This window comes from Fulmarus glacialis, unplaced genomic scaffold (assembly GCF_000690835.1).
Source record: "Fulmarus glacialis isolate BGI_N327 unplaced genomic scaffold, ASM69083v1 scaffold7839, whole genome shotgun sequence".
Classification (NCBI taxonomy): domain Eukaryota; kingdom Metazoa; phylum Chordata; class Aves; order Procellariiformes; family Procellariidae; genus Fulmarus; species Fulmarus glacialis.
The window spans coordinates 156,379-184,340 of record NW_009235211.1 but is presented as its reverse complement, the minus strand read 5'-3'; the positions used below and the strand labels follow the sequence as shown (position 1 = coordinate 184,340).

At 37.3% G+C, this 27,962-nt stretch overlaps 1 protein-coding gene across 1 annotated transcript in view; it reads left to right on the top strand.

Moving 5' to 3' along the window:
* The window catches only part of ROBO1 (roundabout, axon guidance receptor, homolog 1 (Drosophila)), a gene marked incomplete at its 5' end in the record, with an annotated part of 114,859 nt that overhangs the window by 18,418 nt on the left and 68,479 nt on the right, over nucleotides 1-27,962 (top strand). The window contains 3 exons of the mRNA XM_009585934.1: nucleotides 8,823-8,943; nucleotides 12,124-12,262; nucleotides 13,552-13,679. Coding sequence (XP_009584229.1) covers nucleotides 8,823-8,943; nucleotides 12,124-12,262; nucleotides 13,552-13,679 — 388 coding nt within the window. The remainder of the gene's footprint in view (nucleotides 1-8,822; nucleotides 8,944-12,123; nucleotides 12,263-13,551; nucleotides 13,680-27,962) is intronic.

Below are 27,962 nucleotides of genomic sequence, written 5' to 3'. Positions count from 1 at the left end.
CTGGTAGGCAGCCCATCCCTGCTGACACTGGAGCCGTATTTCTCAGTGGCAAGCCTAGCAGTAGCCCACAAGCAACAACTCTCAGAGGGTATCATAGTTAAAGGATGGCGATGGGAAATGTGTGAGCATCAGTGAGCAATGATCCCAGTACACACAGAGAATGGGAACAGTGTATGCTTTGTTCTGCTTGATTGCAACCTGTGCTGGCTTATTTTAAGAGTAACAGAAACTCCAAGTACCTCCGGGCTTCACTGTCCATTGCTAAAGATCAGCTGGTATTGTATAGTCCCCTGTGGCAACAGAGGGCTGAACATTCATCAACGGGCTAAGATCTGCAGGTCGCTCACTGCCTGTTGAGTCTGTCTGGAGGATCTGAAGTTGAGCACAAAAATAAAAATAATGACACAGGGCTGCTGTGTGGGCTGGGGAAATTGGGGGATTTGATCTTTACCTCTCTGTGCATACATTCTCCTCCTTATTCTTTGTAAGTTTAAATATTAGCATCTTCCAAGCAGGGGCCTTATCTGTAGCTGTAATGTCTAGCCCAGTGGCTTTTCAGTGTTCCTTCAATGAAAATGAAAGTTACAGTCAGATTTGCTTGTGGTTGCCTGTGACTGCAGGTTTTTACCTCAGTCCTGTAGCACAAAGCTTGTGTGTAGACCACAAAAAATACAAGGAAATCTGTGATTTATGATTTGCACGTGCTGCAGTCACAAGAGCTGCAGTGATGGCTGATGGAAGAGTGAAATGTGGCAGATTAATATATGACTTTTGTGTTTAACTGTTCATGAAAAATGAACAATGTGGTGCATGTGTTCCTTTTTTTGAAAGTGTTAAACAAATGATGTGAAAGCTTTAATGTTTTCACAGCTCTGTATGTCCAGCATAGTCTTAGTATAAAAGTTAGAGTTCTGCTAAGCTTAAACTCAGAGATAAATGCAATAGAAACTTAAGACAGGTTTATGTGCTTTTTTTGAAGCATGGTCTCATTTCTATGACATGTCATCTTGGTCAAAAGTCAGAGAATCAGCAGTTTTTTAGTGTTTATGTTAGAAAACATTTTATATTTTTTCAAGGTTACATTTTGCAAAATATTTGTGTATCTGTAGTGCTTAGTTGGTAGTGCCAACACTTCTTGGAAGTAAACCTGATTGTAAAGTTTCGAAGGAAAATGTTTTGAATGAGAAGTCAAATCTGTCTCAAAATTTTAAACTGTCAAAATAGCAACTTGGAAATGTGTGAAAGAATCCATGGCATTTTTGCCGGCTGTGATAAATTTTATTTGCTTAGTTTTGTTCTCAGTTTATGTTCTATGCCATAAAGGGCTCAGGTTTACCCCCAGAGGAAGACAGAAATTCCTTCTTCCCTTGGGAAGCTGCTGTGCCAGCTCCAGGGAGGAAAGCTTTCACAGGCAATCGAGTGCGGGAAGTACAATGGTCACAGGAAGGATCCGGGAGCCTGTAGTTCGCATCCCCTTCAGTGAGGAGCCAGCAGTGAGCAGCCAGTCTCAGAGGGTATGTGTCTTCTCCTCCAGGCAAGTGGGAGTCTGAGCCAAATCTGCTGCATCTCAGAAGGTCACCAAATGACTGAAGCCAAAGCTGAAAATAATGACCTGCTGCACAGATCCATGCCAAGAGAGAAATTTTGAATTATTCTTTTTTATTTCTATTCTCTCTTCTCAGACTGTGACGATTTTGTTGTTGTTGTTGTTTCACAATTGTACTTTTAAGTCTAGGAGAGCCTTGGGTTTGCATGTTAAAGGCCTTTCAATTTCTTGTGGGAGCTGTGAACGTCTCCTTCAAAGCTCTTGGTAAGCTGAGTCTTGTCAGAACAGTTCCCTTTAGGAGACACTATATCAGGACCTTGAAAAATCCCGTATTTTGGCATGATGGGTGTGAGAGATTTGCACTCTGAAAAATGTCTTTCATCAGATTACAAGTCTTAGGGAAGTTTTATCTACTCATGCTTCTAGGCTTTGAAGTCGAAAGTTAGGCCTCTGCTGTTGGAGACTCGTGCTCTGCACAGCTCCTCTTTCCTTAGAGGAAAGCAGGAAATTTCCTGTCACAGAAGTGCACCCCATGATATCGAGTTGTCTTAAATCCATGTCATTGTCCTGCCAACGTTAACTCCAGGCTTAGAAAAGACAATATTGGTCAATGCCTACTATGACACTTAGGAACTTAAATCCCCTTGAAATCAGCAGCAGAGTCCATGCTCCTCTGAAATGGTACACTGGTGGTACTCCTCCCCTCGCCACCCCCTCCAGAGCTGTCTGCAGGGTTTAGGTGTACTCTGCAGCAAGCAAAGCCACTGCAGAGTCTGGTCCGGTTGTGTAAATGGGCCCTCGTGGTTCCTGCAGAGCCGGTCTGAAACTGCCCTTGGCTTCATTCTTGGTGACTTTTCGACACAGCCCCGCAGAGGGAGCGGCCTTGCATCTGTCATTTGCAGGGTAGGCACTCTCAGTGGGAAATAGGCTGCTAAATTCCTCTGTAGATTTGGGCTATGCTGTTTCTTTTATGGTTACCAGGTAGGAATTTTTTATATGTTTCAAAATTTGTGGTTTGTTAGGATTATTTTTCCATATTACATTTGTGGTACTTTAGGTAACATAATTAAAAACGGAGAGATTTTGTGTGGCAAATTAACCCCAGCTGGTCTGGGATTTTATCCTTGGAGATGTGTAAATAACACAGTGGTGGTGATGTTAAAAGAAAATTCCTGTGTAACAGATACTTCAAATCATCTGACTTGCTTAAGGGAAGAGAAATGAAGACATACCAGACACTGAGTTCAGTTCAAGTTCACTTTTATTTCTGATTTCCATCACTGATTCCAGTGAAAGCTATATATGCACCAGTGCATCCAGGGGAGATTCATGCATGAGGCTAAATTTGCAGTTTTACAGAAATATTGTAGTTGTCATTACATACACGTTGTTCCCATGTTGGGCTTTCTTTGGGTGTTGCAGGAAGATTGGTTAGTTCCATATATTTTTTACTGACCCATAGGATGTGCTTATATGTTGCCTATTAGTTAAGTGTAGTGTGTTTTCTGTACTCAGTAAATAGCATTGTGAAAAACAGTTTCTGAAGCAAGCATTTGCTTTTTTTTTTTTTTTTTTGAGATCTTGGTAGGATGGATTTAAGGCCATGAAGGTAGTCATAACATGCTTTTGTTGTAGGAGGATTTTAATCTTGGTTCATAATAAGAAAGGAAGTATTACATAGTAAATGTTTTGTACTGTAGCTGTGAAAATGTTTCAGGAAAGTATTTTACTTGTTCAAATATTTTCGTATTAACATAGGTGTCTGTTCAGAAATTAGTTCCGATTAATGTGAGCCAATATGGCCTATTTTGAATTAAATCTTCCTTTGTGATTAACAAAAGCCAAGTGTCTGTAGAAAGTCAGTTTGGGATTGTTACAATTTTAAACTTCTGAAAATTGTGTATGCTGAGGTATGGATTTTTCTTTTCTGAAGTTCATTTATGACATTCTGCGTATATCTTGGCTGTTTCCACCATTTTGTTCATTGGGTGAAGTATCAAACATATATGGTAATTCTGATATTTGGTGTCTTGTGATAATGCCAAGTGCTGAATAATCCTCACCTCCCTCTCAAGTCACCAAACAATTCAGGACACAGATAACACTTAAGCCTTTGTAGATATCCATCTTCTTGTACAGCCATTAATAATGAGGCCATAAAAGAGGAGAAGGCAGTCTCATGAGTGGACTTGAATCCAATTCTGACTCTGATGTATCCTGTCCGGATTGGCAGGGGTGCCAGAAGCAGCAGCTTGAATCTATTGTCATTTTATCTACCTCAAATGCTGTTTCTTTCTAAATAAAGCTGTCTTCCTATGCATTTTGCACCATCCTTTACAGACTCTACTTTCAGGCCTGTCATCATTGCAAGACTGTTTTGTTGATCTGTATGGTAGGGGGGAACAATTGACTTGCACTTTGTCATGACAGATTTATGGCACGGGAAGACCACTTGAAAGTATGTTTTAAACTTCTTTCAAATAGAATTTTTTGTGTGTTTGATCTGGAGGAGGCAGCACGTACCCTCCTGGGGTCCCAGAGAATGGAACCAAAAGCGGGACAGACTCCTCTGTCTGAACTTTGAAGTGGAACAAGAACAAACTTTAATCATTGTCGAAGACCTATTCCAAACACGTTTTGATGTCTAGTGTCTGATATTTAAGCATGCTATATTAGGTAGGGAAGAATACATGGGATTCACAAGGCTTGGAACAAGATACACATTTTTAAATAAAAATTTAAAATAGGTATTAATTTATACTCTTTTTTACTCAACTTCGTTAAGACTGCAAAGTTGTCTTCTATTGCTGACATTCCATGCCTTATGGTCTGTGCTGCAATGATGAGTCGTAATACGGATATATTAACCTGTTTCAGGATGCTAGACTGCACAGAGGGAAATGAGCAAACTCTGTGTTTCCTAACTAAGAAATAAAAGCTCCATTTTACTTGTATCTACCATTGGTGATGCTATTAATTACAATTGCCTGTACACGCGTTGTTTGTTAACTGTTTCATTGTCGTTTATAATTAGATGGTACACTTTTAAAGCAAAGACCGTGTCTGACAGGTTAATATCACATTTAATATCACATTTAATATCACATTTAATATCACAATACCCATCACATTTCTTTTAAATAAAATGTGATATTATGTATGCTGTACTGTAGAAGACTGCAATATGTGAAATTTGTGATATTACATCTACAGAAACCCTGGCTATGCAAACAGAGGTCGGTATTTCACTCTGCAGTCTAAATTTCATTTTCTTATGGATTTAAGTTTGCTTTAGAATTATTTTGCAACAGAGCAGATTTCATTTATTAAATAGAATGAAACTAGGAGCTAAAAGAAAGTAAAAAAAAATGCCAGTCACCTTTATATTTGGACTTCCCAAGCACTTCTTTCACGGCTTCATTCTTTCTCATATTACATAGCATATTTCTGTGAAAAGTAAATGAACCACCCACATATATAAAAGTATCTCTTAACACAGACAGACGGGTATGGATTTATACATACAGAAATTTACACATACACACACGACACGCATAGGTATATAAAATACGGTCTTAGGATAAGTATATATATGTGTACACAGCTATACTGAATACTTGGCGGTATGTTGTAGAACCCTTGGGTAAGTTTTTATGGATTTGATTTATTGGCTGAGCAAGTTGATTCACTATTTGTATATGATTTTTTGTTGCTGGGTGGCCATAATTTACAATTCTGGACCTAGTTAACTCTGTGGGTGCCTAGAGTTTTCTGTATGAACATCTCCAACTATTGTTTAAAGAAATAAATGAAGTGGACTTGCCTGAATGAACAATTTACTCGGGAGGAGCAAAATATGGTCAGGCACGCAGGTCATAGAAAATAGCTTTCAATAAGTCTTTGTAAGTCACCATGCTATCATATATTCTTTTAATGTACATACAACAATCCATACATGTTGCAGGCAACTTAAGATCATCTGTGAACCACTGATCACAATCTTTTTCTCTCAACAGTATTCAGAACTATTTCTGTATTCTCTACTTGCACAGCCCTGATAAATTTGCTGGTAGGCAAAGAACAGAACAAAATCCTGAAGAGGTGTGAAAAGTCATAAAGTGCCGTGGCATCCTTTCCGAATAAATGAAACATGATACTTGCTTCCATCTTTTCAAAATTGGACTTAAAGCTTTGGCAGTTAGCAAAGCAATTCTTTTCCCATGATATGCAGTATCTACCAGAGTACTGTAATAAAACTGTTTGGTATATCTTGTTTACTAGGAAGAAAGGACTTCTCTTTGTGTTCAGCATGGTAACAGCTTTTCTGGGGGTTTGAGATGAAATGTTACCCTGCCTGTCACTTTTTCAAACCATTACATCATTTGCTACTATAAAGTCCAGCTGGTGTATTCTGGGGCAGGGGCACAAATATGAGAAGAAGAGCCACAGCACTCAAATTAAAACGCCTTGATTAACTGTTAAGTTTCCACAGACTATGAATAGTTCTAATTTGCATGATTTCAGATACTGCCCCCAAAGGCGATTTGGCTCTTTACTGCTCTAAATACTGGATATGAACTACAGTACTGGATTACTACATATTAACTTAGTAAGACAAAGAAATGTAGCAGTGATTATTTATGTGTTCCTACAAAAATTCACACGCATGTATTTCATTGTGTACTTTGTTAGTTAAAGCCATTGGTCTATAGCCCATATGTATTTTTAGCATATCCTATTGAGAGAAAATGTGGCAAACATTGCACGTATAGAACGTGTCATACCTGCAGATTTGATTTGCAATGTCTTGTTAATAGAAGGGCTTGATCAATCTTACTGAGATGGTAGGTACCTAATTGTTAAAATTTAATGGAAAACTTGGGTAGTGACCCAACAGCGGAAGTACGCTTTCTTCTAGCATCTATGAGTGCTCTAGTTACAGACATGTAATTCCACATGCGCTTGTGGTACATTTTATTGTAACTGTGTAATTCATCACAATTTAATGTGGCATAGCCATCCCTGTAGCTGAAGTTCTAAACCCTTCTTCTGTTTCAAGGAAAACAAAGAAACAAAAAAGATCAATAAAGGAAAACCCCTAGGAAGAATAAACCAAATACATTCAGAATTCCATCTTGGAAGCACAGCTTCCTTCAGTAGTCATGTCACGTCTTTGGAAGTCTGCCTCAACGTCCATGAGGGAATGTTTCCTCTGCCTCTCCTTCCTTATGTAAATCTCAAATAACTTGGAAGAAAAGCATCTTTCAATGATTTTTTAGTTGTTCAAATGTTTCTGCTTTAATGCTTCTCTCCATCTATGCTTTGAAAAGACTCTTGTGGTGATTCCTAGAAGAAATTCCTAGGATAGTTCTTGCTGGAAGTTACAATTTGTGCAAAATGTATGGTTGTGTCATATTGGAATGAGTTTGAATGGGATTTTCTTAAGTGCCAAGATCACAGAGGAACACAAGCGCTACTGAATGTCAGTAGGACTTAAGCTCTTAAGACATGTATAAAAATCACTGTTTTCAGTTTACATGGGTTTGAAATAATCAGCTGAGTTGGTAAATTCTTATGATACATGAATACATTTATTTGTTAAATCCAGTGCATTCAATATTAATATACATCAAAAGTATTTATTTCTGCATATATATCTGGATATACAAATACCACAAATACATGTGGAAATATTTCTAAAATTGTTTTTTAAAATCCTTTGCATAGATTAATTGGAAATAAATAGCTTTCTTTCATTTAGGGAGACATAAAAAGGAATAAATATAGATAGACTTCTAGTTATGTGTTACTTTTTCTTCTCATGCTTACCATTTCAGGCCATCAGCCATCTAAAAATGCACACAGATTCTTGAAAAATGTGTTTTTGCAGGTCACCTTTGTTTTTTCATTCTTCATGCCTCAAATCCCCATTGAAATTTCAGCATTACTAGATTCCTGGATGATAAAGGACATATCTTTTCTGTTCTCAAACAACGAGCGCCAAAGGCAACAGAATGAAATTTGTATGCAACACTATCTACGTTACATGTGCATGTTCATTTATCTCAATAACTGACTGTCATCTTTGTGTGCGTACATCTTACAATGATAATAAGAGCCCAGTGCTGCTCAAGATGTCAAATTTTCAGGGATAGATTTCTAGCTGCAGGCAACTTGAGCAAAATACCTCATATTGAGAACACTCTCCTCCTTGTCACTGACCACATTAGACCCTTTCATGTAGCTTCATATGTGGCTTTTACTTATTGTTTACTTCCACCCATGCCTTGAACTGCAGCGGGTTTCATATGTGATTGGACTTACAAGCATATGTTCACTTAAAAATGTAATTAATGTGATTAAGTAATGCTTTCGTATATTAAAGTAAACATGGTACATATTCAGTTGCCTACACAAATTTTGCTGCATTTTGGTGAACTTTGAAACTTGTTCAATCATTTTGTCAATCAAGTGGGAGAATAAATACTTTTAAAGGGAGATCAGCTATTTTCATATGCATTTAATATGTATTTTTAGATAAAATAATAAGATCTGGAATCACAAAAGGGAAGTAATGTTTTCTAATTTTGGGTTTATTGGAATTCCATTATTTTCCAAAAAATGAATTCAGAATTAAGGGCAGAATGTTATTCATTTCCCAGTAAAGATTTAATTGCTTCTGCCCAGCTCCTTATCAGCCTTTAAAATTACTTATTTAAAGGTGAAGAACTAAGGAATAAAAAATTTCCTTTGCTTCCTTTAGAAATGAAAACCAAAACAAACACAAAATTCATGAATAATAACAAGCATGACCAACAGTAGGATGATGTACACATATTTCTCGTCAAGAAAAAGTAATTGCAGCACTTGATGTGAAAATGGGATTTATGTCTAGTGCTAATTTTTCCTTTCCACCTGGTTATATCAAACTGCAGTAGTACGTAGGAAGGAAGTGTGGTCCTTCTGGCCAACGAGCATTAATCAAGCTGTTAAACAGCCAGTATTACATTACGCAGAATGAAGAAAGGAGTAACGGGGGTCCAAATCAGAGATTTTAAAATACTGTTGTGAAACTAAGAGGCAAGCTTTTTGCATAAGAGAAGAAAACTAGGTTAATAGTAATTTTTTATTATTTTCACTTTTTTGTATGATTTGGAAAATGACTGATCGCTTGTTTTTTTTCATTATCTGTAACAAAACCTTTTTCAAGTTAATAAATATTATTAAATCATTAGTTCATATTAAAGTATTTTTTGTTATCCTTGATTTGTCCTAGATTAGAGGAGGAAAGCTTATGATCACATACACAAGAAAGAATGATGCTGGCAAATATGTTTGTGTTGGAACAAATATGGTTGGAGAACGTGAAAGCGAAGTTGCGGAGCTCACTGTTTTAGGTAAGAACTCCTCCTCTAAGACTGTGTTAATGAAAATGTCCAACTTTTGTTTTTCCTAGTAAGCCTTTTATTAAGGATATTCTCATCTATTTCCTTTTCAGTGGTTATGTTGAAAATGTTTTTGTCGTGGTTGTGTTCTAGCAAATGGGTGGCAGTTAATGTCTTTGCAATCCACCTTGGACTGTTTTTGCTATCGGAAGACACTTTCTTACTTAGTTCTCGAACTGAAAATAATTCCAGTGTCCACTGACTGGATCAGTATTGTAAAATAATAGCAAAATAAAAATTAACATCACTAAGTAGCAGAGGCTTAATTTTTCCCTCTCGTTGAAGAAAATCAGAATTATTCTAAATTTCTATTCTAAATAATTATCCTTTCTTTTATAGTTGTATGTACTGAGTGTTGTAAAGATACAATAGGTCTACTTGTTCAAGTGATCCTAATGATACTTCCTCTGAGCATCAAAAAATGTTTTCATTTAAGATAACTGAGCTTAGCTGAAAATGGCATTTTTTGTTGCTTTGCAGAAAAGAAGCTGTAACTCCAAATGCAATCTCAGAATACCTTCAGCATGGGAGAATTGCCTCATGATCACTTAAGATGCAGCTTTGGTAGTTTTCATTCAAAATGTGTACCGTGTTACTTTAAAGTAGGGGAGGCTTGAGATAGCTTAATTGTTTCTGCAGAAGGAATAGATATTTTATCATCACAGGATGAGAATATCCAAGCCATGGTTCATAACAAACTGGTTTCCATGACAGTGCTGCTGCAGTAGTCCTGGCTCTTGCTTTTTTTTTTTTTTTCCCCCCCTTTTAATTCAGGTTTAAGATCTGTCTTGTCAGTCTTTGGCACTTTTATCTGTCCTCACTACTTTTTAGAGTTAGAACTCAGGCAACTTGAAGTCCTGTTCAGAGTTTTATTTGAAGCAGGGTTTTCCATAATAAAATGAGATTGTATGCCATCTTAAAGGTATTGAAACTGAATATCCAGCAAGATAGTGTGTAACTTTTTAGAAGCTAAGGAAGACTTCCTATGATCCACTATGGTTATTTAGAAGTTGAACTTTTGCTTTTAGGTCTCTGCTTTAGATCAGAGGGAGGATTGCATGCCAGAAACTGTAGTATTAGAAAGTTTCAAAGTGATCCTTGCTAAGCTTTCCTTGTATTTACCAAATAATCGTGTGACAAAGATAGATACTTAAATCAGTGCTGATTTCCCTTATCCGTTCATGCGTTTGAATAATAGTGTTATGAATGGGCAGACAAAAGCCCTCGGACAATTACTGTTCCTTTGGGAAACTGATCTAGAGAACAATGTGCCTCTTGTGGGTTTTGCTGTTGTGCAGCCATTCTGGTCTTACCAAATCAGTCCTTTTTCTCTTGCATAATCAAGTTGAATATTCTTCCCCAAACTATTCTTACTCTGAAGTTTAATCCAAAATATTCTTTTCTTGCATTCAGATTGCGTTTTTACTGCACCTACAAGAAATAGGCCGGGGCGGGGGGAATGTCTATATTTGTATTTTTTAATTCACAGCCGGATTCATGTCTGTAGGTCTCTGGTTTATTTCTCACTTCTTGTATATGAACCCAGGCTTCAACTTAAAGATCAACTTGCTATTTCATCTAACATTATTTGCCTAGCGTTGCAAAGGTAAGTTTTCTACAACACAAGTGTCCAGTTGGTATGGACATCCTTGAGAGTAAAGGAAGCTCTTTTATAGGGTTTTGTTCAGTTCACATTTCCACTTCAGTCCTTTTTGAACCATTCACTGAGGTTTCGTAATACTGAATCTCTATATCTTTATCTGCGAAGTCAAAGTAGTATTCGGAACCACCTTTTTCAAACACAAATGTGAGACACTAAGAATATGGGATTGTCTCTTTATCCTTCTGTGTGGTGCTTTTCTACTCCTATGAGAAATTTGTGGCGTATTTTTGGGTATTCACACTTCCTGATTGTGCCAATGGCTTCAGACTCTTCCAGTTCCAGGGAGATGATATTTATATCTTTAATACATACAAGTCAAAACACACTACTGCCTTCTCAACTCCCTTAGAGCTTTCACAGGTTTATAGGCAAAAAGGTCATCTGCCTTAGGCAAAGGAACCTGCCAAGCACTCTCCTGTTAAACCTTCACAGTTCTTTTATGGACATCCTGTTGTCATCTGGTCCTGCCTTTCTAGATGGGTAATCCTTCCTGGAGTATCCCAGAAATTGTTAAAAACACTTTTCTTCCTTGTTCGTGTGCAGACCTCACTGAACTCCAGCCTTGGCGTGGAACTACGAAACTATGAATAGGCCAGCACCATAAAGCTTTGAACCCTGTTACAGGTAGAAAAGTGTGCCGATCCCTTTCCTGAAATTTCCAGCTAGTAGCTGGGTTGCCAGAATAGCACAGCCTGTACTGAGAACCCGTTTTGTTTCAGAAAGTCTGAGAAAAAGTATGCAGCAATTAATCTGACTCTGGACAGCCAGGACTTGGGTCATCCGTGTCCTACCGTGTAAGCCAGGGATAACAGCAATTTTTGTGAACAAAAATTGTAGAGAGGACATTGTGGGGGTTTTTGGCTTGTTTTATTTTATGTGTGCTAGTGAAAGAAAATGTTGTCTTTCTAATGTAGCATTGGAAATGATTGCATCATACACTAGCTGCTGCTGACACCTGCAAGCAACCTCATAGAGATACTATACTAGACCTTACTTAGCCTTTGAATTTAGAGGCAACATTGAGTCAAAACCTCCAGTGAGACTATGTTTGGTTTGTGCCTTCCGTCTTTTTGAAGCAGTGCAGCAGAGGTGTGATCATTTGTCTGGGTCCTTGCAGCAGGCCTGCTTCTATCTGAGAATTGACACATATTTAGATTTTCTGTGTAGGTTGTGTTTTCCTTTAGCTATATTAGCTGTGACGATGATACATAAGAAGTAAGGAAATCTGTGCTTGGATCCTGAGCCACTGTTGAGAGCATCTGCCTCTGTGCTGAGGTTCACAGTGCTGGACTCCTGCAGGGCTACGGATCTTCTGCCTGGGGCTGGGAGCGAGAAGAGCAGCGGCAGAGGCACCTTCATCAGATTCGTCACCCTGCTCCCCTTGCTCTAACAGCCACAATTCAGGGAAGATCGCAGTTCGGGCACAGAACTGCTGGACTAATCCCTTTTTTCCTTTCCTTTCCTTTTAGAGAGACCATCTTTTGTGAAGAGACCAAGTAATTTGGCTGTCACTGTGGATGATAGTGCAGAGTTTAAGTGTGAGGCAAGAGGTGACCCAGTTCCTACAGTAAGATGGAGGAAAGATGATGGGGAATTACCAAAAGCAAGGTGCAGTACCTGGAGTTACCTTTTTTATGACATCTAGCTTGGTATATGATGCAGCCATTCAACATTTGACAGCTGGCATTTCTTTTTCTTGAATGGAGAAGGCCTGGCTGATCTAACAAGACATTTCTAATACCGTTGAGCTCTGTTTGAAGTTATAATTTATATTGAAACTTAAGAACAGCTTGTTCTTAAGCTTTTGTGGTGACAACATATGACAAATACAACAAAAAATAACTAAGTTCAGTCAGTAATATCTGATACAGATTAATTCTTCACCTGAAAAGTCTTTTGTAATTACGAAAAGTTTTGGAGAATGTATAACAAGTAGTAAATTAAATTACAATATCAAGAAGAATGTATTGGAATTGCAATTGATATAAAATGTAGTCTGGTAATGTAGAAAGCTGCCTTGGTTATACATGTTTTTGTTACTAAGTTTCCAATTAATTTTTTTTTTTCTGTCATTGCTCTAATGCAGGCCAAAAAATAAAACACCTTATTAAAAAGAAATACATTCTATGGTAGATGGATTATTTATTTATTTACTTTGAATTCCCAATCATCAGTTAAAAACCTATTATAGGAGGGGATTGAAAGAAGAAACCCTGTACCAATTGGCTCCGGTCATCCAAATACAGCTTCCTGTTAATCTAGTCTTTAGATAGCTTTAATCAAATAGCTTTAATCAAAACTATAGCATTTTTAAGAGAAAAATCTACTTCCCATAAAAAGAAACACATTGACTGCATTATACAGAGAAGAGAAAAAAGGTGATGAAAGGAGAGGAAATGGTAAAAGGCCACATTGTTCTTTAAAAAAATTATTGAAAGAATTGTGATTTATCTTGACTTTCAAGCAATTCTGATCTTCTTGAGAACAGTATTTTCTTTTCATCCACATAAGAAAAAATCCTTCATTCAGATGGAAGAATTATAAGGAGAATAATAACTATTATTACATTTCCTTGTTAAAAGAGTTCTAACAATTAAAACGTTCTGCGTTAGAGCTTTATGATTGTATTACGTCAGTGAAATTCTACTGCCATCAGTAAAACTGACTCACATTGCAAATGAAATCAGGATAAGGTTTTCAAATATTTAGATACATTTTGCTTTTAAAACTTTATTTTTACATTACCAATTTATAAGGATTTATACATATTTTTATTTCTAAGGGAAATGTGGGAAAAAAAATATTTGAAAGCAAACCCACCATATTTTTACCCTTTACAGAAATTGTACAAAGTTCTATTATTCCTATTCATTCTTTATAACTATGTATATTTAAAGATACGAAATCCGTGATGATCATACCTTGAAAATCCGGAAAGTTATGGCGGGAGACATGGGCTCGTATACTTGTGTTGCAGAAAATATGGTTGGAAAAGCTGAAGCATCAGCAACTCTAACAGTTCAAGGTAAGAATGTTTCTTTACATAGTATTCTAACCTAGAATAAAGTTGATTTTTTTGCATGGCCACTTTATAGAGTTGCTATATGCAGACTATTTGAGTCTATACACAACTGGTAGAGTTGCTACTTATGCAGCAACTCTATGCTGTGTTGCAAAACAAAAAAAAAAGCAAAAATATAAATTTGGTTTAAGTTGTATTCTTAAGAAATTGAAGCACTTCAGATGTAGGATTCTTTTGTAAGCGGTCTTTACAGTACTGGGATGGAAGACTGAATATGTTTTGAACTTCAGTGTGATCAGAATCATGTCACTTACAATCTTTGTATCTGAAACCCTAACAGAAAAAAGAAAACCATTGTTACCAAACTACACTGTTTTATCCTGAGAAGAAAAATTTATAAGTTCAAGTATCTTATTTTTTTTCAATTAAGTGTAGTAAAGAGGTAGTGAATGATAAATCTGTTTGTGTATCTTTTAATACACTAACCCAGACCACTGGAATTCCTGTTGCTTTTTCATTATAAAAGCGTATCGTAGCACTACTGTTTCTTTGTAAGATAAAAATTCAGTGGAACTCAGTGAACTAATATGTATAAAAATCCTTCATTGCCTTTATATACACAATCCAGATGTTCACTGTTCAGATAATCCCTCTCTTCCTTTCCTGGCTAGCAGATAGGCAATGATGTCATCCTGATGCTTTTTTCTAAGCACTGATGGTCCTTCTGTCCTTTTCTCTGTTCAGTGGGAATTAGTCATTATGGAGTTCTGGGGAAGTATGGGCTTAAAAGTCTTTTATTTGGTCACAGGCCTCTATTTTGACACATTTACTGTAACAGGAAAGGTCTTGTCCTTAACCTGCTCTCCTTTTTCCACCAGAAACATTTGGTGTCCCTAACATCTGTAGCTGTTAGGAAAATAGGAATTCTTTTGCTGAAGCTCTCATAAACCCAAGAATTTTGAGATGTTCCATTTTGTTAGTCACCATGATGTTTGTATATCAAAACTGATACCTTATGTTTGCAAAATAACCAGGTCTTATGCTCAGTGTTTTAGAATAAAAGATTAACATGTGAGCAGTAAGCACAGTTTATTCAAAAGAAAAAGACTGAATTATTTTTTAAATGGCAATTTGTTCTGAAGATCACGTCTTATATCAACTGTTAATCTTGTAAAATGTTAGTATTAAGAAAATTTGTGTTATGACTGGTTGAGCAGTTACGTTTCTGGAAATAAGCTATTGGTAGCCCTAATCCTTTGTAGTCGTATCCAAAATAATAAGAAAACACGTTCTTTTAATCCCATTTAGGTTAACGGTGCTACTTAGATATAAAATGACATAAGTTTGTAAATGTTAGAGATCTAGAGTGAGATCCTCTGAATTTTGATAATAAAATGGTACTTTTAAGGAACATGATCATAACCTAAGTCTTGATTCAGCAAGATTCTTATTTTTTAAAGGATTTGTATTACACAGTAGATATTTACATTGTAACAGCTTTGCTCTGTGGATATTGTTATGGGATAATGTGTTTCCCAGTGTGAATGGATTACCTCCTGAGCAATTTGTCTGTACTAATGTCTTCGTAGAAGGGATTGATGTGAGAAACTCTAATGTGTAAGGCCAATTTGTAGTTGGTAATGTAGTAAATTATGATCAAAATCCATTTATTAGAGTATCCAGGAGACCTAGTCTTATGGGAAGGGAAAAAAAAAAAGACTCCTCTAGAAAACATGCATTTTACATTCAGATTTTTTTCACATTTTTCCTTCTTTTTCTTCCTTCTCCTCTTCGTCCCTCCTCTTCCCTCTTGTTTAAAACACTTTTTTTTTTTTCATAAAGGGTCAGCTTTTTGACTATGCTTCACCTAGAGAGGTAGATTTATCTTCTTGCTTCAGTGCTAAGATGACATTGATCTGACTGTTCGTGGACACACAGCTCTTTGAGGAGATTTTTTTTTTCATATGAGTAGTGGGTTTTCTGGGTAGTTTAAGGAATGGAAATGACAAGTCTCTTCTGTGCTTTTGTTAATTGGCATGTGATGTGTTGACTGTAGGGATTAATAAATGTGCGTTCTGCTATGACAAACAGAGCTATTTCTGTTACATCTTTGTAAACAGGGGGCTGTGTTACAAATCATGGCCTCAGAAGTTACACTCGCCTCTGTGTAGACTGGTTATATTCAGCAAAGGACAAAGCGGGGTTTGTGCTTGGTTTTGTCTGAGTTTGGGGTTTTTTTGTGGGGGTATGTTCTGAGTTTTTTCCCCCTCAGTATCTCAGCGATAGGCTGTGGTGTTTTCATGCCAGACTACATACTCCAAGAAATAATATGAGAGTTGTTAATGGAAACCCCAGAAAATGCATGTCTGTGTTAGGAAAGGGGCAGTCATCGTCTGTCAAGTGTCTGTACGGTGGAACTGCTGTACTGAATGAAACATGGCACATAGCAGAAAGGTCTGTAGGCAGTGCTCTTGGGGACACTGCTCGGGCCTTAGGGTTGGTAGCACTGCTAAGAAGAGGACATATCCTCTTCTATACTCGTCATTTTTCAGGCCTCAAGCACTCTGATTGACCTGTGTATGTTCAGCACTGTAGAGGGTTATCTAGGGTATTAAAAAGCGGAGCGTGCAACACCGGGGCTAATTGAGATACCTAGGTGTCAGGGATGTGTTGATGAAAGGCGGCAAATAGCTAACCTGGTGTCTCAGCAGAGAGCCGCCCTGGATCTGGCAGTATTATTACCTCCAGGTCAGCTCTGACCCTACTTGATCTAGCAGATGTTGGAGTGCATAGTGCATGCCCTGCAGTGCTCCCTCTCTCAGGAAAACTGCACAGCGCTGCCTCTGAGCTAGGCAAATGGGCCCAATCTGTGTCCATGGACTAGGAACTGTCAACTCAGATAGTTCAACTATATATAATAGGATGCTAACTGTAGAATATAGAAAAGAGGGGAGGGAGTATCAATTCCATTTTAATGTTCTTCCTGCTCATGGCACCAGCATCACAGATTCTGATTATTGGAATCACTATTTTCCTTTATACAGACTCCTAACTTTGGGGATTATAAGTGTTTCCTATGTGAAGTACAGATGCTGTATTTTTATTGCGAATTCAGTCATATTCTTAAACCAAATTTGGTGTTCTGTATTGACATAGAAGTTTGAACCCTTCACTTAGTCTTCTACTATTGCAGCTTAAAAGCTTTTCCATCCTTGAAAATGTTTGTCAAGTTATCTTATTTCCTCCTTGGAAAATTAAATAGTTAAGAAAATGTAATCCTGCTGTTGTTTGCATTTTCCTAAGATTAGAGTGTCTCAGTCCACTGTTTTCATTTTGTAGCAATGTGTAGTGCATATGTAAGGCATCCAGAGACATTGCTAAATACATGTGGAAGCATTTCATTCAGGAGATGATTAATTATTAAATAAATACCTCAGTCAATACAAATTGCCAAGAAGCAGTCCAGAGTACAATACGTTATATTTTACCAAGCAACTGATGTGCTCCAGAAAAGGGAAACAATGGCCAAAAGTGCATCTCTGGAACCAGTAGATTTCTCTCTTGCTCTAGCACTAAGCAAGTTGGATATATTTATTGTGTATGTATTTAATATATATGCAAGATGCATTTCATGGTTTTGTGGAGATTTCTATTATGTGATTTGCTTAGTTTTATGCCTTGAAGCAGGACTGCAGAAATTATAATATTATATATTTCATTATTTTATATATAATTGAAGCCCATCTTCCTAAGATACACAAAATTGCCAAAAATGCATGCCTTAGAACTTCAGTTCTAAAAGAGAATTAATTTTACCATTAATGCAAATAGAAGTAGGGTTTCTTCAAGAATCTGCAAATTTCTCATTTAATCATAAAAATGCTTTTAAGTAAATCTAACAACCAAAGGTTTTACATATTTTCCCCTACTTCCATTTGCTTCACTCCCATTTGCAGTACTTAATTAGGCTTTTTTAACATCTACTTTTATAATAAGTTTATAATTTATGCTGAAACGAGCTTTACTCTCTGATACAAGGAGAAATTATGGCTCCAGTGGAAATCCTACTATACAGTTGGCCAGGAACCATTATAGCAATGACAGTATAGTTGCTACTCAGCAGGAGTTAAAAGAGAAACAGGTCAAGCAAGTCAGTTGACTTGAGGACTTCACAAGAATAATACCAACACTGTGGCTGTTGGTGACTGTCGGTTGGTCACCAGCAGGTGGGCAGTGAGCAACAATCCTCAAACTTTGAGTTCTTCTTAACTCTTCTTCCTCAAGCAGTGGCTCTGGAGGAGCTCACAATACTTGTTACAGTGCCCTGCCTAATATGCATCTAAACATGCAGCAGCAGTGACTGAATTGTAAAATGTAAATTTTGCCATTCAAAGGCACTAAGCATATTTGGTGTTATCAGTTTGGCAGGAAAACAAGAATTCCTATGGAAATTACGCTGGCCAATTCATATTTTACAGTGGTGATCTTTGATATCAAGGTTTTTTAGCTTATGATGTCATTAATTTTAGGGTTAACAGAGCTTGTCTGCAAGGTGAGCAGAACTTTTGATAAGTGACTTCTGGCTGTGATTTTGCTGTACTAGTCAACTGACAAGGAATTTTAAGCTGAAAAGGTGGCACATGCTTCAGGTCCGGAATTTTCTCCTCCTTCCACCCCCTCTTTGTTCAAAATAGCTTCAAGGCACGCCATAAAAGACATCTATTTGATAAGGCTTCTGGGTAGGGCTGAGAATACCACCTCAAATGAAAAGGAATAGGATTTGCTCTTTTATATGTCAGATACCATATAAATGTTTCCACTGTGTCGGGCCGCTGGTACACATTATAAGTTGGCTGTAAATGTAATTGCTCTGTAGGCGTCTGAGCTACCTACATTAAAATAACAAAGACAAAATTCAGATTTTTATGGGATTACAAAAATGCTATTGAGGTATTTGGTGGTTATTATGTGTTGCAGTGAACGCCTCACAGTATCATGGGTGAATTTAACCACTTGAATTTTAAAACTAGGGTTTGGATTTAAATCTGAACTTGTCTACATGGTCTCTCTTTAAGTCAGTATTTCTCCTTTTGAAAGAACTAATTTTAGGTGATATTCTGTCTTCAGTCACCATGAAAGAGGAAGGAAGAATAGTGATTGTCCTGTGAACTTCAGGATTTTTTTAATTAATAAACTGTTGGCAGGATGAATGAGGGAAACCATCTCTTGTGATTTGTATAGTTTAGAGAAATAGCCCTTTCTCCCGTAATGACTGCTGTAAACTATGACAGCACTTCAGATTTCTATCAAGGATCTGAGGAGTTTGACTGCCACCTATTTCTTGTGAAAGAATATAAATCTTAAAAGTTAATCAGAAGGAATGGAGGAAGCTATCTGAAGAAGAGATTAGTGCCCTGAAGGTGCTTGTTCTACTGATGCAAGTGATGAACACTAAGATTCCTGAAGCATTTCTAAAATACAGGTAAAAGAAGGAATCACTAAATATTTCAGCAAAATTCAAAAAAAAAAAAAGATTTATAGTTGCTTCAAATCCATGTAACATATTTTAATAAATAACTGCTTCTACGGTTTTTAAGTTTTTAAATGGAGTTTTATTTTTTTACATAGAGTCTCACAACAGTGACTGCAATTGCTTACAGGGAAATAACACTTTAAAACTTTTGAGGTTCCTTCCTGCAATTTAGTACTTTGAAACAAGGACTTGAGAAAGATGTTTCTGAACAAGTAGAACAGAAGGAGTCCAAATAATTTGGAGAAACATTGCTACAAAAGTAAGTTAAAGCTAGCGGCTTTCTCTTGCTTAAAGGGTTTTATTTACTGTAAAGTTCTTAAAAATTCTACCTTTTAATCACTTGCTGCAGAGAATTGAAGAAAGTAGATTTGTGTAGCATACTTCAGCACTCAATTAAAAAGTAGCAAAGAAAATCTGAAGACTGTTTTCTAGTGCCTGCAATTTCCTAAATCCCATGGCTAGGGAAAAATCAATTGTTTTTGTATCAGGCTTCACTGTTGCAGACTTTATTTTGTGACTGCTGTTCTAAAGATAACATTTCAATAATTCTGTCTTTGGAATAGACGAAGTAGAATTTTACTACAAGTTGTTGAGTTTGCAGATTTTTGGTTTTATGTATAAAATTAAATAGAGTGCAAGGAATAATAGTTTTAATTGGTTGTTCAGTAAACAGTACTTCTGCTATATGTTCATTCTGAAATAAACTTAAGCTTTATTAAATTACGCTAAACATCCATAAAAGGTAATGCACACTTTATTTTTGCCTTGTTTATAGCCTGTAAGTGATTTTCGTAAAGACTATACAGTGCACTCCCTCATTTTTGTCAGTTTACATGCATCATTAAAATCGGTCGTCTCTGAATTGGTTCTTGACAAAAAAAATGCTGACTTAAACCAACAGTGCATTCAAACATTATTTTAATAAGCTGTTTTGAGTACCATTTGTTACTATGAATTATGTTTTGTTTGAACACTAAAATATTTTATTGTTAACTGCTGAATAACACTCAAGAACTGGTAATAAAGAATCTTGCAGTCTTTATATGCGAACTAGATGACCTAGTAGGCTCAGTATCAGAATCTTCCAGTGCAAGAAAAAAATGTCGTCTTCAGGTTAGACTGCTAAATACCAATTATGCTCACATTATTTTCTGCAGGAGGTATCTGCATGCTCCTCTTGTCCCTATGGCCACACATTAATTCCCAAAGTTTGGGGTGAATTTTTTTTTTCCCCATTTAAGTATAGAATCGGATGAGGGGATTGACAAACAAAAAAATAAAGCTGTCTGGATGGACAACAGGTTGCTTGTCTTGTTCTCATAAATGTCCTATGCTCTCTAAACACAGCATTGAAGGGGATTCTGTTCTCTTTGCATCTTTCAGTGGCATAATGAGAGCCCCCTTAGGACTTGCATCTCCTCAAATTAAACAGCCGCTCTCTCTTTTGACACAGTTAAGCTAGCACATTGATACTTGGGTCTCAGTACAGAGGAAGAAGTCACCTGAGAGTTCTGCTGTGGTCCGGTCTTCCACCACCAAGGTCCGATCGCCTTTTCTGTACCTCTTCCTTCAGAGTTCTTGGGTGTCCAGATCTTGTCAGATTTTTTTCCTCGAAGAGTATGACTAACCTAACTAAAGACTAAGCCTCAAAACATGTTTGCTAATATCCCTAGACCATCGTAGCTGCAGCAACACTTTTGTTTCAGACTACCAGCAATTTTTGATAGCATTATCATCTTTTGGCAGAGGTGAACCACTGCTTCAGTGTATGCAAATCAGGCTGAGTGTCCCTGAATTTTTTAATTTTATTTTATTTTTGCACGTTGTGTTTACTTCCTTAAGCAACTTGTTCCTTTTTCTACCTCCATCACAGTAAAAATTCCCAGTACCTGATGGATAACTCTGTCTTGTATGGAATTCTTATATGTTGTATTTTTTGCTACCTATAATTAAAATTTGTTAATATGTCACCGTTACCTTCCTGCAACATTATTACAAAGTAAGTTCAGGTATTAGTGTCCTATATGTAGACTTGGGTTGTCTCTATGTGGGGGGGTGTGGTGTCCACATAAAAAGAAGTCCAGATTTCTTTTGAAATAGTGTTTGTTTCAGTTGACAGTAGTCCTTACTAAGTATTGCATGCCCAAAATAGCATTTTTTTAATGATCAAATGTTACTGCACTGCAGAGATTTATTTCCTTCCATTTTTAGTGTGTGTTTGGTATCCATTGATCATGGGGCTTTGGCCACTTTTCACAAATAGCTTAACTTATTATAAGAAGATTGATATGGATTTCAAGTACTTCTTTCCAAGAAGAAAACTGTGCTATCATAAACAGTTGGGAAGAAAATCCCACTCCGTTTCCTCTTCAGCTCTACTGTCTTTTAGTGTAAGTCAAAAAATGGAGTAGGAAGCTCCTAAGAATTCTTCAAATAGTATCCAGCTATCATAATCTTTTTGTACTTCTGCACAGCTTATTTAAAATTCATCTATCTTTTTTCACTCTTTTAAAAGGCTTTAGTATAAATATTTGTTGCCACGACTACTTAGATTGCAGCAGTGCCCAAAATTACCTCAGTTCTTTTTAAACACAGGGGAAGACAGCTCTTCTCCAAAAAGAGAAGCCTGGGAAACAGGACTCCACAGTTTACTGCATTACTCTAGTTTTTAAACAGGTGGAATTAGACTTGTCGTAAGTGTGCTCTCTAAATTGTATTTGGTTTATAGGATGGTTTAGGAGGACCCAGAGCAAGGAAGGGGGAGGGGAGACTAGGAGAGGAACTTCTGGAAGACCTTAAATCCCTCTCTCCCTCTCTATGTCTTCTAACGCCCATATTTCAGATTTCTCTTGTCACCTCAAGGCAATGAGTACAGGATTTATAAACGTTTTAAACTGCATACTACGTGTATTAACCTGAGAAGTGCTACCTTTTAAAACTACACAGCAAAGTCTATTTCCACATTTTTTATATTTATCATAGAAATCTTCACTGACTCCTGCAGAAGGAAGGATTATGAACTTTCTTATTTTGTAGCTAGTATCAGCAAAATCAGTTACAAATCAAAAAATCTCATGTGAGTACATTTTACACACTGTTCTCTTCCCACAAATTTTTGCAGTAGGTTCCTCCCCCACATGCATATACAAACACACACAACTTGTGAAGCCCTTTTCATCTTGACTTTTAAAATGTTTTAAAGGGAAGATTCATTAGCCTGCTGTGAAGCAGACATTAAGATAATGTAGTTCCACTACTGAGACACAGCTGAGATAGAGGCAGATTTTCCTGCCCAGCCCCATCAATTAGACTTGAGAAGGGAAACACTTCTCAGCCTAAATTAAATCTCAAAATGGCCAGAAATCCATAAGGAGTCAATGCCATTTGATAGCTCTTGAAATCAGAATAGCACCCGAGCAGGAGGTTTGGTTAATGCACAGATCTTGTGCTGTTTATCAGCAGAGGGTGGAGTTTAAGCCACCAAAGAGAGTAGAGAAGCTTAGTGACATTTTAATGCTGATAATGAAACCAACAAACTGTTGAAACAAATTGCTTGTTGCTCGTGCCGCAAAGCTGAGAACAGATACCTTCCTGCTTGCTTCGTTGATTTTGAATCCGTGGCACTTTAAGTTGATCTCTAAAATTGGTTCTGGCGTTGATGGTGTTGAACTGCCACGCTGCGTGTGTTGCGACATATGTGTTTAGGTACGTGTTCTAAAGCCATATCCTCGCCTGTGTCTCTCCCCGGTATGTGTACCAGCTCTAAATGCACTTACATTTTCAAGGCTTTATTTGTACTGTCAGCACCAAGGAGCAATACTTGCCTTTTTTTGTCGTCAGACCACTTTCTCCTAGAGCACGTTAGCTCTCCTGAGTACACACAGGCACCTGCCCTTTTTCTCTGGGTTAAGAGGCGCAAGCTAAATCCAGCCTGCCAGGCATATGCGCTGTGCTGAAAATGAGAGAATATATTCTGCCCTGCATGGTCAGCGTGAGTGTCTTGGTGATGTGGCTACCAGGTTTCCAGGCTGCAGCTGTCTCGTGGCTGCTGGCTCGGAGTGCAGCCGGGTAAGTGCACAGGGAGAAGTGCAGCTGGCAGCCCCCCGGTACCCTGAGAGTGGCACTTTCGTGCAGGGCACAGACTCCAGCCAGCCTGTTTCTAAGTTACTGCCCAGCATGTGACAGGTCTTCACTATTCAGACAGAAGAGGGAATGTGAGTCAATTGTAAACGAAAAATAAATAAATACAAATAAAAAATAATGTCGTTGGGAAGTATGTTGAGGAACATAGCAGCTAATTGATATTAGATTTTCCCCTTATTAACTTTTCTGTGCATGAACCTGAAACATTGTTACAGGTTTCTAAGTTTCCACTACTTCTAAAGGTGATCTTACTATTAGAAATATTTTTCCTAATACTCAGTCAACCGCCTTCTTTCTTAATTTCATTCTCCTACTCACAGTACCATTACAGAAAATAATTATGCTGTTTCTTTTCCAATCAGCTAGATTTCTATCTTCTTGTCTTTGGTAACTTTGAAGTTACCATAGTCACTTGTTCCTTTAAACTTAAGAAGTGCTTATCTGACACATCAGCAGCAATCCAAAACAGAATTTTTCCAGTCATCATAAATGTAATAAACCATGATCACTCCCTGGCTGGGGGTTTGGAATTACAAGTCATCACTTTTGATTTGAAACATCAGAAATCTCATGTAAACATTTTGCCTCAGCTATATGGCTGTGGCATGCTTGGCGCCAGACTGTTAGACCTTTCCTCAGAAGTTTGTACTGCACTGTATCACACTTTGTGTTCTGGGACTACATACTGTGAAAGCATTCATGGTGAATAAGAGTGTCCCAGTCTGGTCTTACATGAATGTGAATTTTAGCAGAAAATCTGGGAAAATATGAATTACTTATATATGTACCTAGACCTCAAGAAGTAACAGCTGAAAATAGAGAGACCAATGAGGAGGAGAAGTGATATACCCCAGTTCTTTTGTAATGTACCTGGTGTTATTTCCCCATATTTTTCACAGGTTGAAGCTAGGAGACAGCTGAATGGCAGCATTAATATTTTTTCAGAACGAGAAATTTTGGCCTTTGTTTATTTCTCTGTAGAAGGTGATATTTTCCACAAATGACTGCAGAGAGATGTGCATATGAAGGATATTGGGTGTTTCAGATTGCTTTGATAAGAACAAATAGCCTACAAATCACTAGATAGGAAATGAAACATGGTACATTGTCTTAAACTATCTCCCTTAATCATTGTTTTTGCAAAACATCAACATAAATATCTGGTAGTCATGTTGCAGAAAGGCATTCAATGGTCCTTGTTCAGATACTTGAAGGTAAAAAGTAGTTAATTAGATTTCAGAGTTTAGCAGGCTTAGCAATGAAACATGTATGAACAGAAGAGGTTGGCAGCTTTTTGGCCGAGTTTTTGTTTGGAATTAGAGAAGGAATTGGAAAATACAATTGTTCAGAATGTCTTTATTTTTTTTAAGGAGTAGGCAGTCAGAGTGTGACCAGTTTGCTAAATGTACTTAAACTCTCTGCATGTAACTCTAGTACACAAATTTTCTGTACCCACTCATTTCAGACAGAGGTTATAAACAGTGGGTTTCTAACCCACTCATTTCATACCGAGATTATAAACAGCTGAGTTTCAGCCATTCTGTGGAACTGCAATGCTCCATGACAGATAATGTAGCTATCTCTATACTATCTCTGTTGCCAGCTCTGGAGTTTCTCCTCTTGCACTGACTAGTCCCTACCTGGCCAACCACATCAGAAATGCCTGCTCCCGAGCTCTGCTGTCTCTTCCAGCACATAGACTCATACTCCCATCTCCTACCAGTTGGTTTCTACAGGCACATTCAACCTCTGATATTTTCACTTGAACTGGGATTAATGTTTCACAAAATTAATTGAAAGCAATCTAAATTTCACTGTGACTGCCATTTCCTAGATTAGTCGTATGGCCAAGGATTTATACAGAAGCTGAAGATTGTATATGAGCTTGATTGTTGTATGTAATTATTGGCCTGAAGATTAGGATTGTTTCGTTTCTCTGGAGTAGAATTATACTTTCTTGCTTCCTTTGTGTAATAGTCTCTATGGATGTCAAGCAGTCCTTTAAGACGTGAAGATTTTTATTTAAATAACCAAAAATGAAACACATTGAGCTTAGATTCAAAATATTCAGCTTGTGTCAGCTGAATAACAAGATATCTTCTGAGCACCTGGAAGGTATTAATAAATAGTAATAGTCAGAACAATAGTTAATGAGTATTTAATATGCAGAACTAAATACTGTTTAGTAATTAAGTACCACCTCAAATCTCAGGATCTCAAAAGCACCTTATTAGTATAAATGAATGAAAATTTCTATAATTTGACTCTGAGATAGATAATTACTACCACAGATTTCAAGAATAGGGTACTTGAAGTTTATAGCTTGTCCAATATCAGACTAAGAAATAGACACAACCCTGTACTATTTAATTATAAATATGAGGAAGCCAATGAGTTACAGAGAAACACCAGATCAACATTTGCATTCACCTTTGTGAGAAGAATTACAAAATGTGTTATTTAGAGATGTAGGCATTACACACAGTATGTTGAGGTCTCATATGTACCTGTGGGGAAGGGCTGAGAGAATGGTGCTTGCACAGCTTGGAGGAGAGGTGGCTTCAGGGGGGACATAACAGCAGCCCCCAATACCTACAGGGAGGTTGTCAGTAAGACAGAGCCACGCTCGTCACAGTGGTGCATTGTGGGAGGACAAGAGACAATGGATTTAAGTTGAAACAAGGGAGATCGAGGCTGGATATGAGGAGAAATTTCTTCACTGGGTGGACAGTCAAGCAGTGGAGCAGGTTGTCCAGAGAGGCTGTGCATTCTCAGTCCTTGGAATTTTCAAGAACCAACTGGATTAAGCCCTGTGCAACTTGGTCTGACCTTGTAGCTTACCCTGCCTGAGCAGGAGGTTGGTCTAGAGACCTCCGAGGTTGCTTCCAACCTGATTATCCTATGACCCTACAAAAGTACATCTGTCAAATACAATAGTTGCTCCATTAACATCTGGCAACTATACTAGTCTGTAGTTTAAGTCCTAAAACTGCAAATTCCTACTCCTGTGAGTGGATTTAATGATACCAATAGTCCCAGTGAGGTTGATAGGATTGCTGGCAAGAATAAGATATTAAAAGATCACGTCACGAGTCTGGAAACCACTTTTCTTTTGCTTTTTGTTCAGTGACTGGACACGTCTTCCCTGAAAAACCTCACACGTCAAGGAAATTATTTGAAAGGCAAAAATAGTATTCCTTTGGTATTTGTGGTTTTACATGCTAACTTCCTGTCTTTATGAACAGGTTATTCCCCCTAATAGTCATGTGAAAAGCCATGATTAACACAGGGAAAATTAATTTACTTTATAATTGAAATTGCTGTCAAATAAAATGTGCCATAATAGAGGAAAAACTATTTACTTCTCAATTTTAGTAACCTTAGATATCAATAGGATGTAAATTAAACTAAGAAAGTGGCCTTTCTTGTAGTTGTTGCTATTATTGTTGTTCTTTTAAACCACATGATGTCTCTCTGACAGAACTGTTTAAATTTTTCTGTAAAATTTCACCCTTTGCCCTTGCCACGGATTTGCAGCCAAGGTGATGCCCTGTTTCTACAGGGATTTCTTTTCATGTATCAGTATCCCCTCTGTTTTTACAGGTGGGCAAAAAAATACATTTGTTTGACAGGGTTATTTTGACCTACAATAACAAAACTGTCTGGTAAAAAGAAAAGTGGAAATTCAGCACTTACAAGTTAATTTAATTTGTAGAAATGTAATTGAGCAATCAAGACAGATTTCTATCTGTTAGAAATTTTCAAGTGAGCTTTCAGTAGAGGGCTTAGGCAGCTTTGCATTGCTACCAAGAAGGCTGAACTTTTCTCTTTTTGGCACTACTCAAGTAATGGAAAATTGGTAATTTAGAGTTACTTCCTCTGTGCAAGAATTGCATCCCATTAAGTCTCTTATCAGGCTATTTCATGTAGAATATGAGTTGTGTTTTATGGAGAAGCATTTCTAATTCCAGAGCAAGTCAGACTGTAATTGCCAAGTTTAGTAGAGAGCTTTTCAGTTAAAAAGGAGTGGTTACTGGGTAATATACTTACACACGATCAAGAGTAGCTAGGAACTGAGTCTTGGGGACGAGCATATTTCTCTCAGGAATTCTTGTGTATCATTTCTTGGCCACTCCTCTTTCAAATCATAGACTTGCAGATAATCTGAGCAGAATAATGCACGCTAATATTCTCTTTGAGAAATACTGAACCCACACACTTAAAGAAGGCTAACGTACATCCAGAATACTTCCTTAAAATTGAAACTCAAATCTTTCAAAAAAGGTAATTTCAACTTCCTCTGTTTGGGATTATTTCCTAAAAAAATGTCTCTAATAACATAAAACCCAAATTCTCTATATGATCTGATTTTGGCGCATTCAGTTGCAGCTTTTTGGCTTCAACATGATCCAAATTCCAATATTATATCTGATTCTCTTTCTGCTTCATTTTCATAATACACCTGGAGTCCTCTGTATTTATTTGAACAGTAAGCCAGTATTCCTCATGCCTAATGAATGTTGGCAGACTGGATGTTATTAGTTTCCATGTGTTTTGTCAGAGGGTGGTGTATTGCAGGTGCTTACCTACTCGATATGAAAGTGTACCCT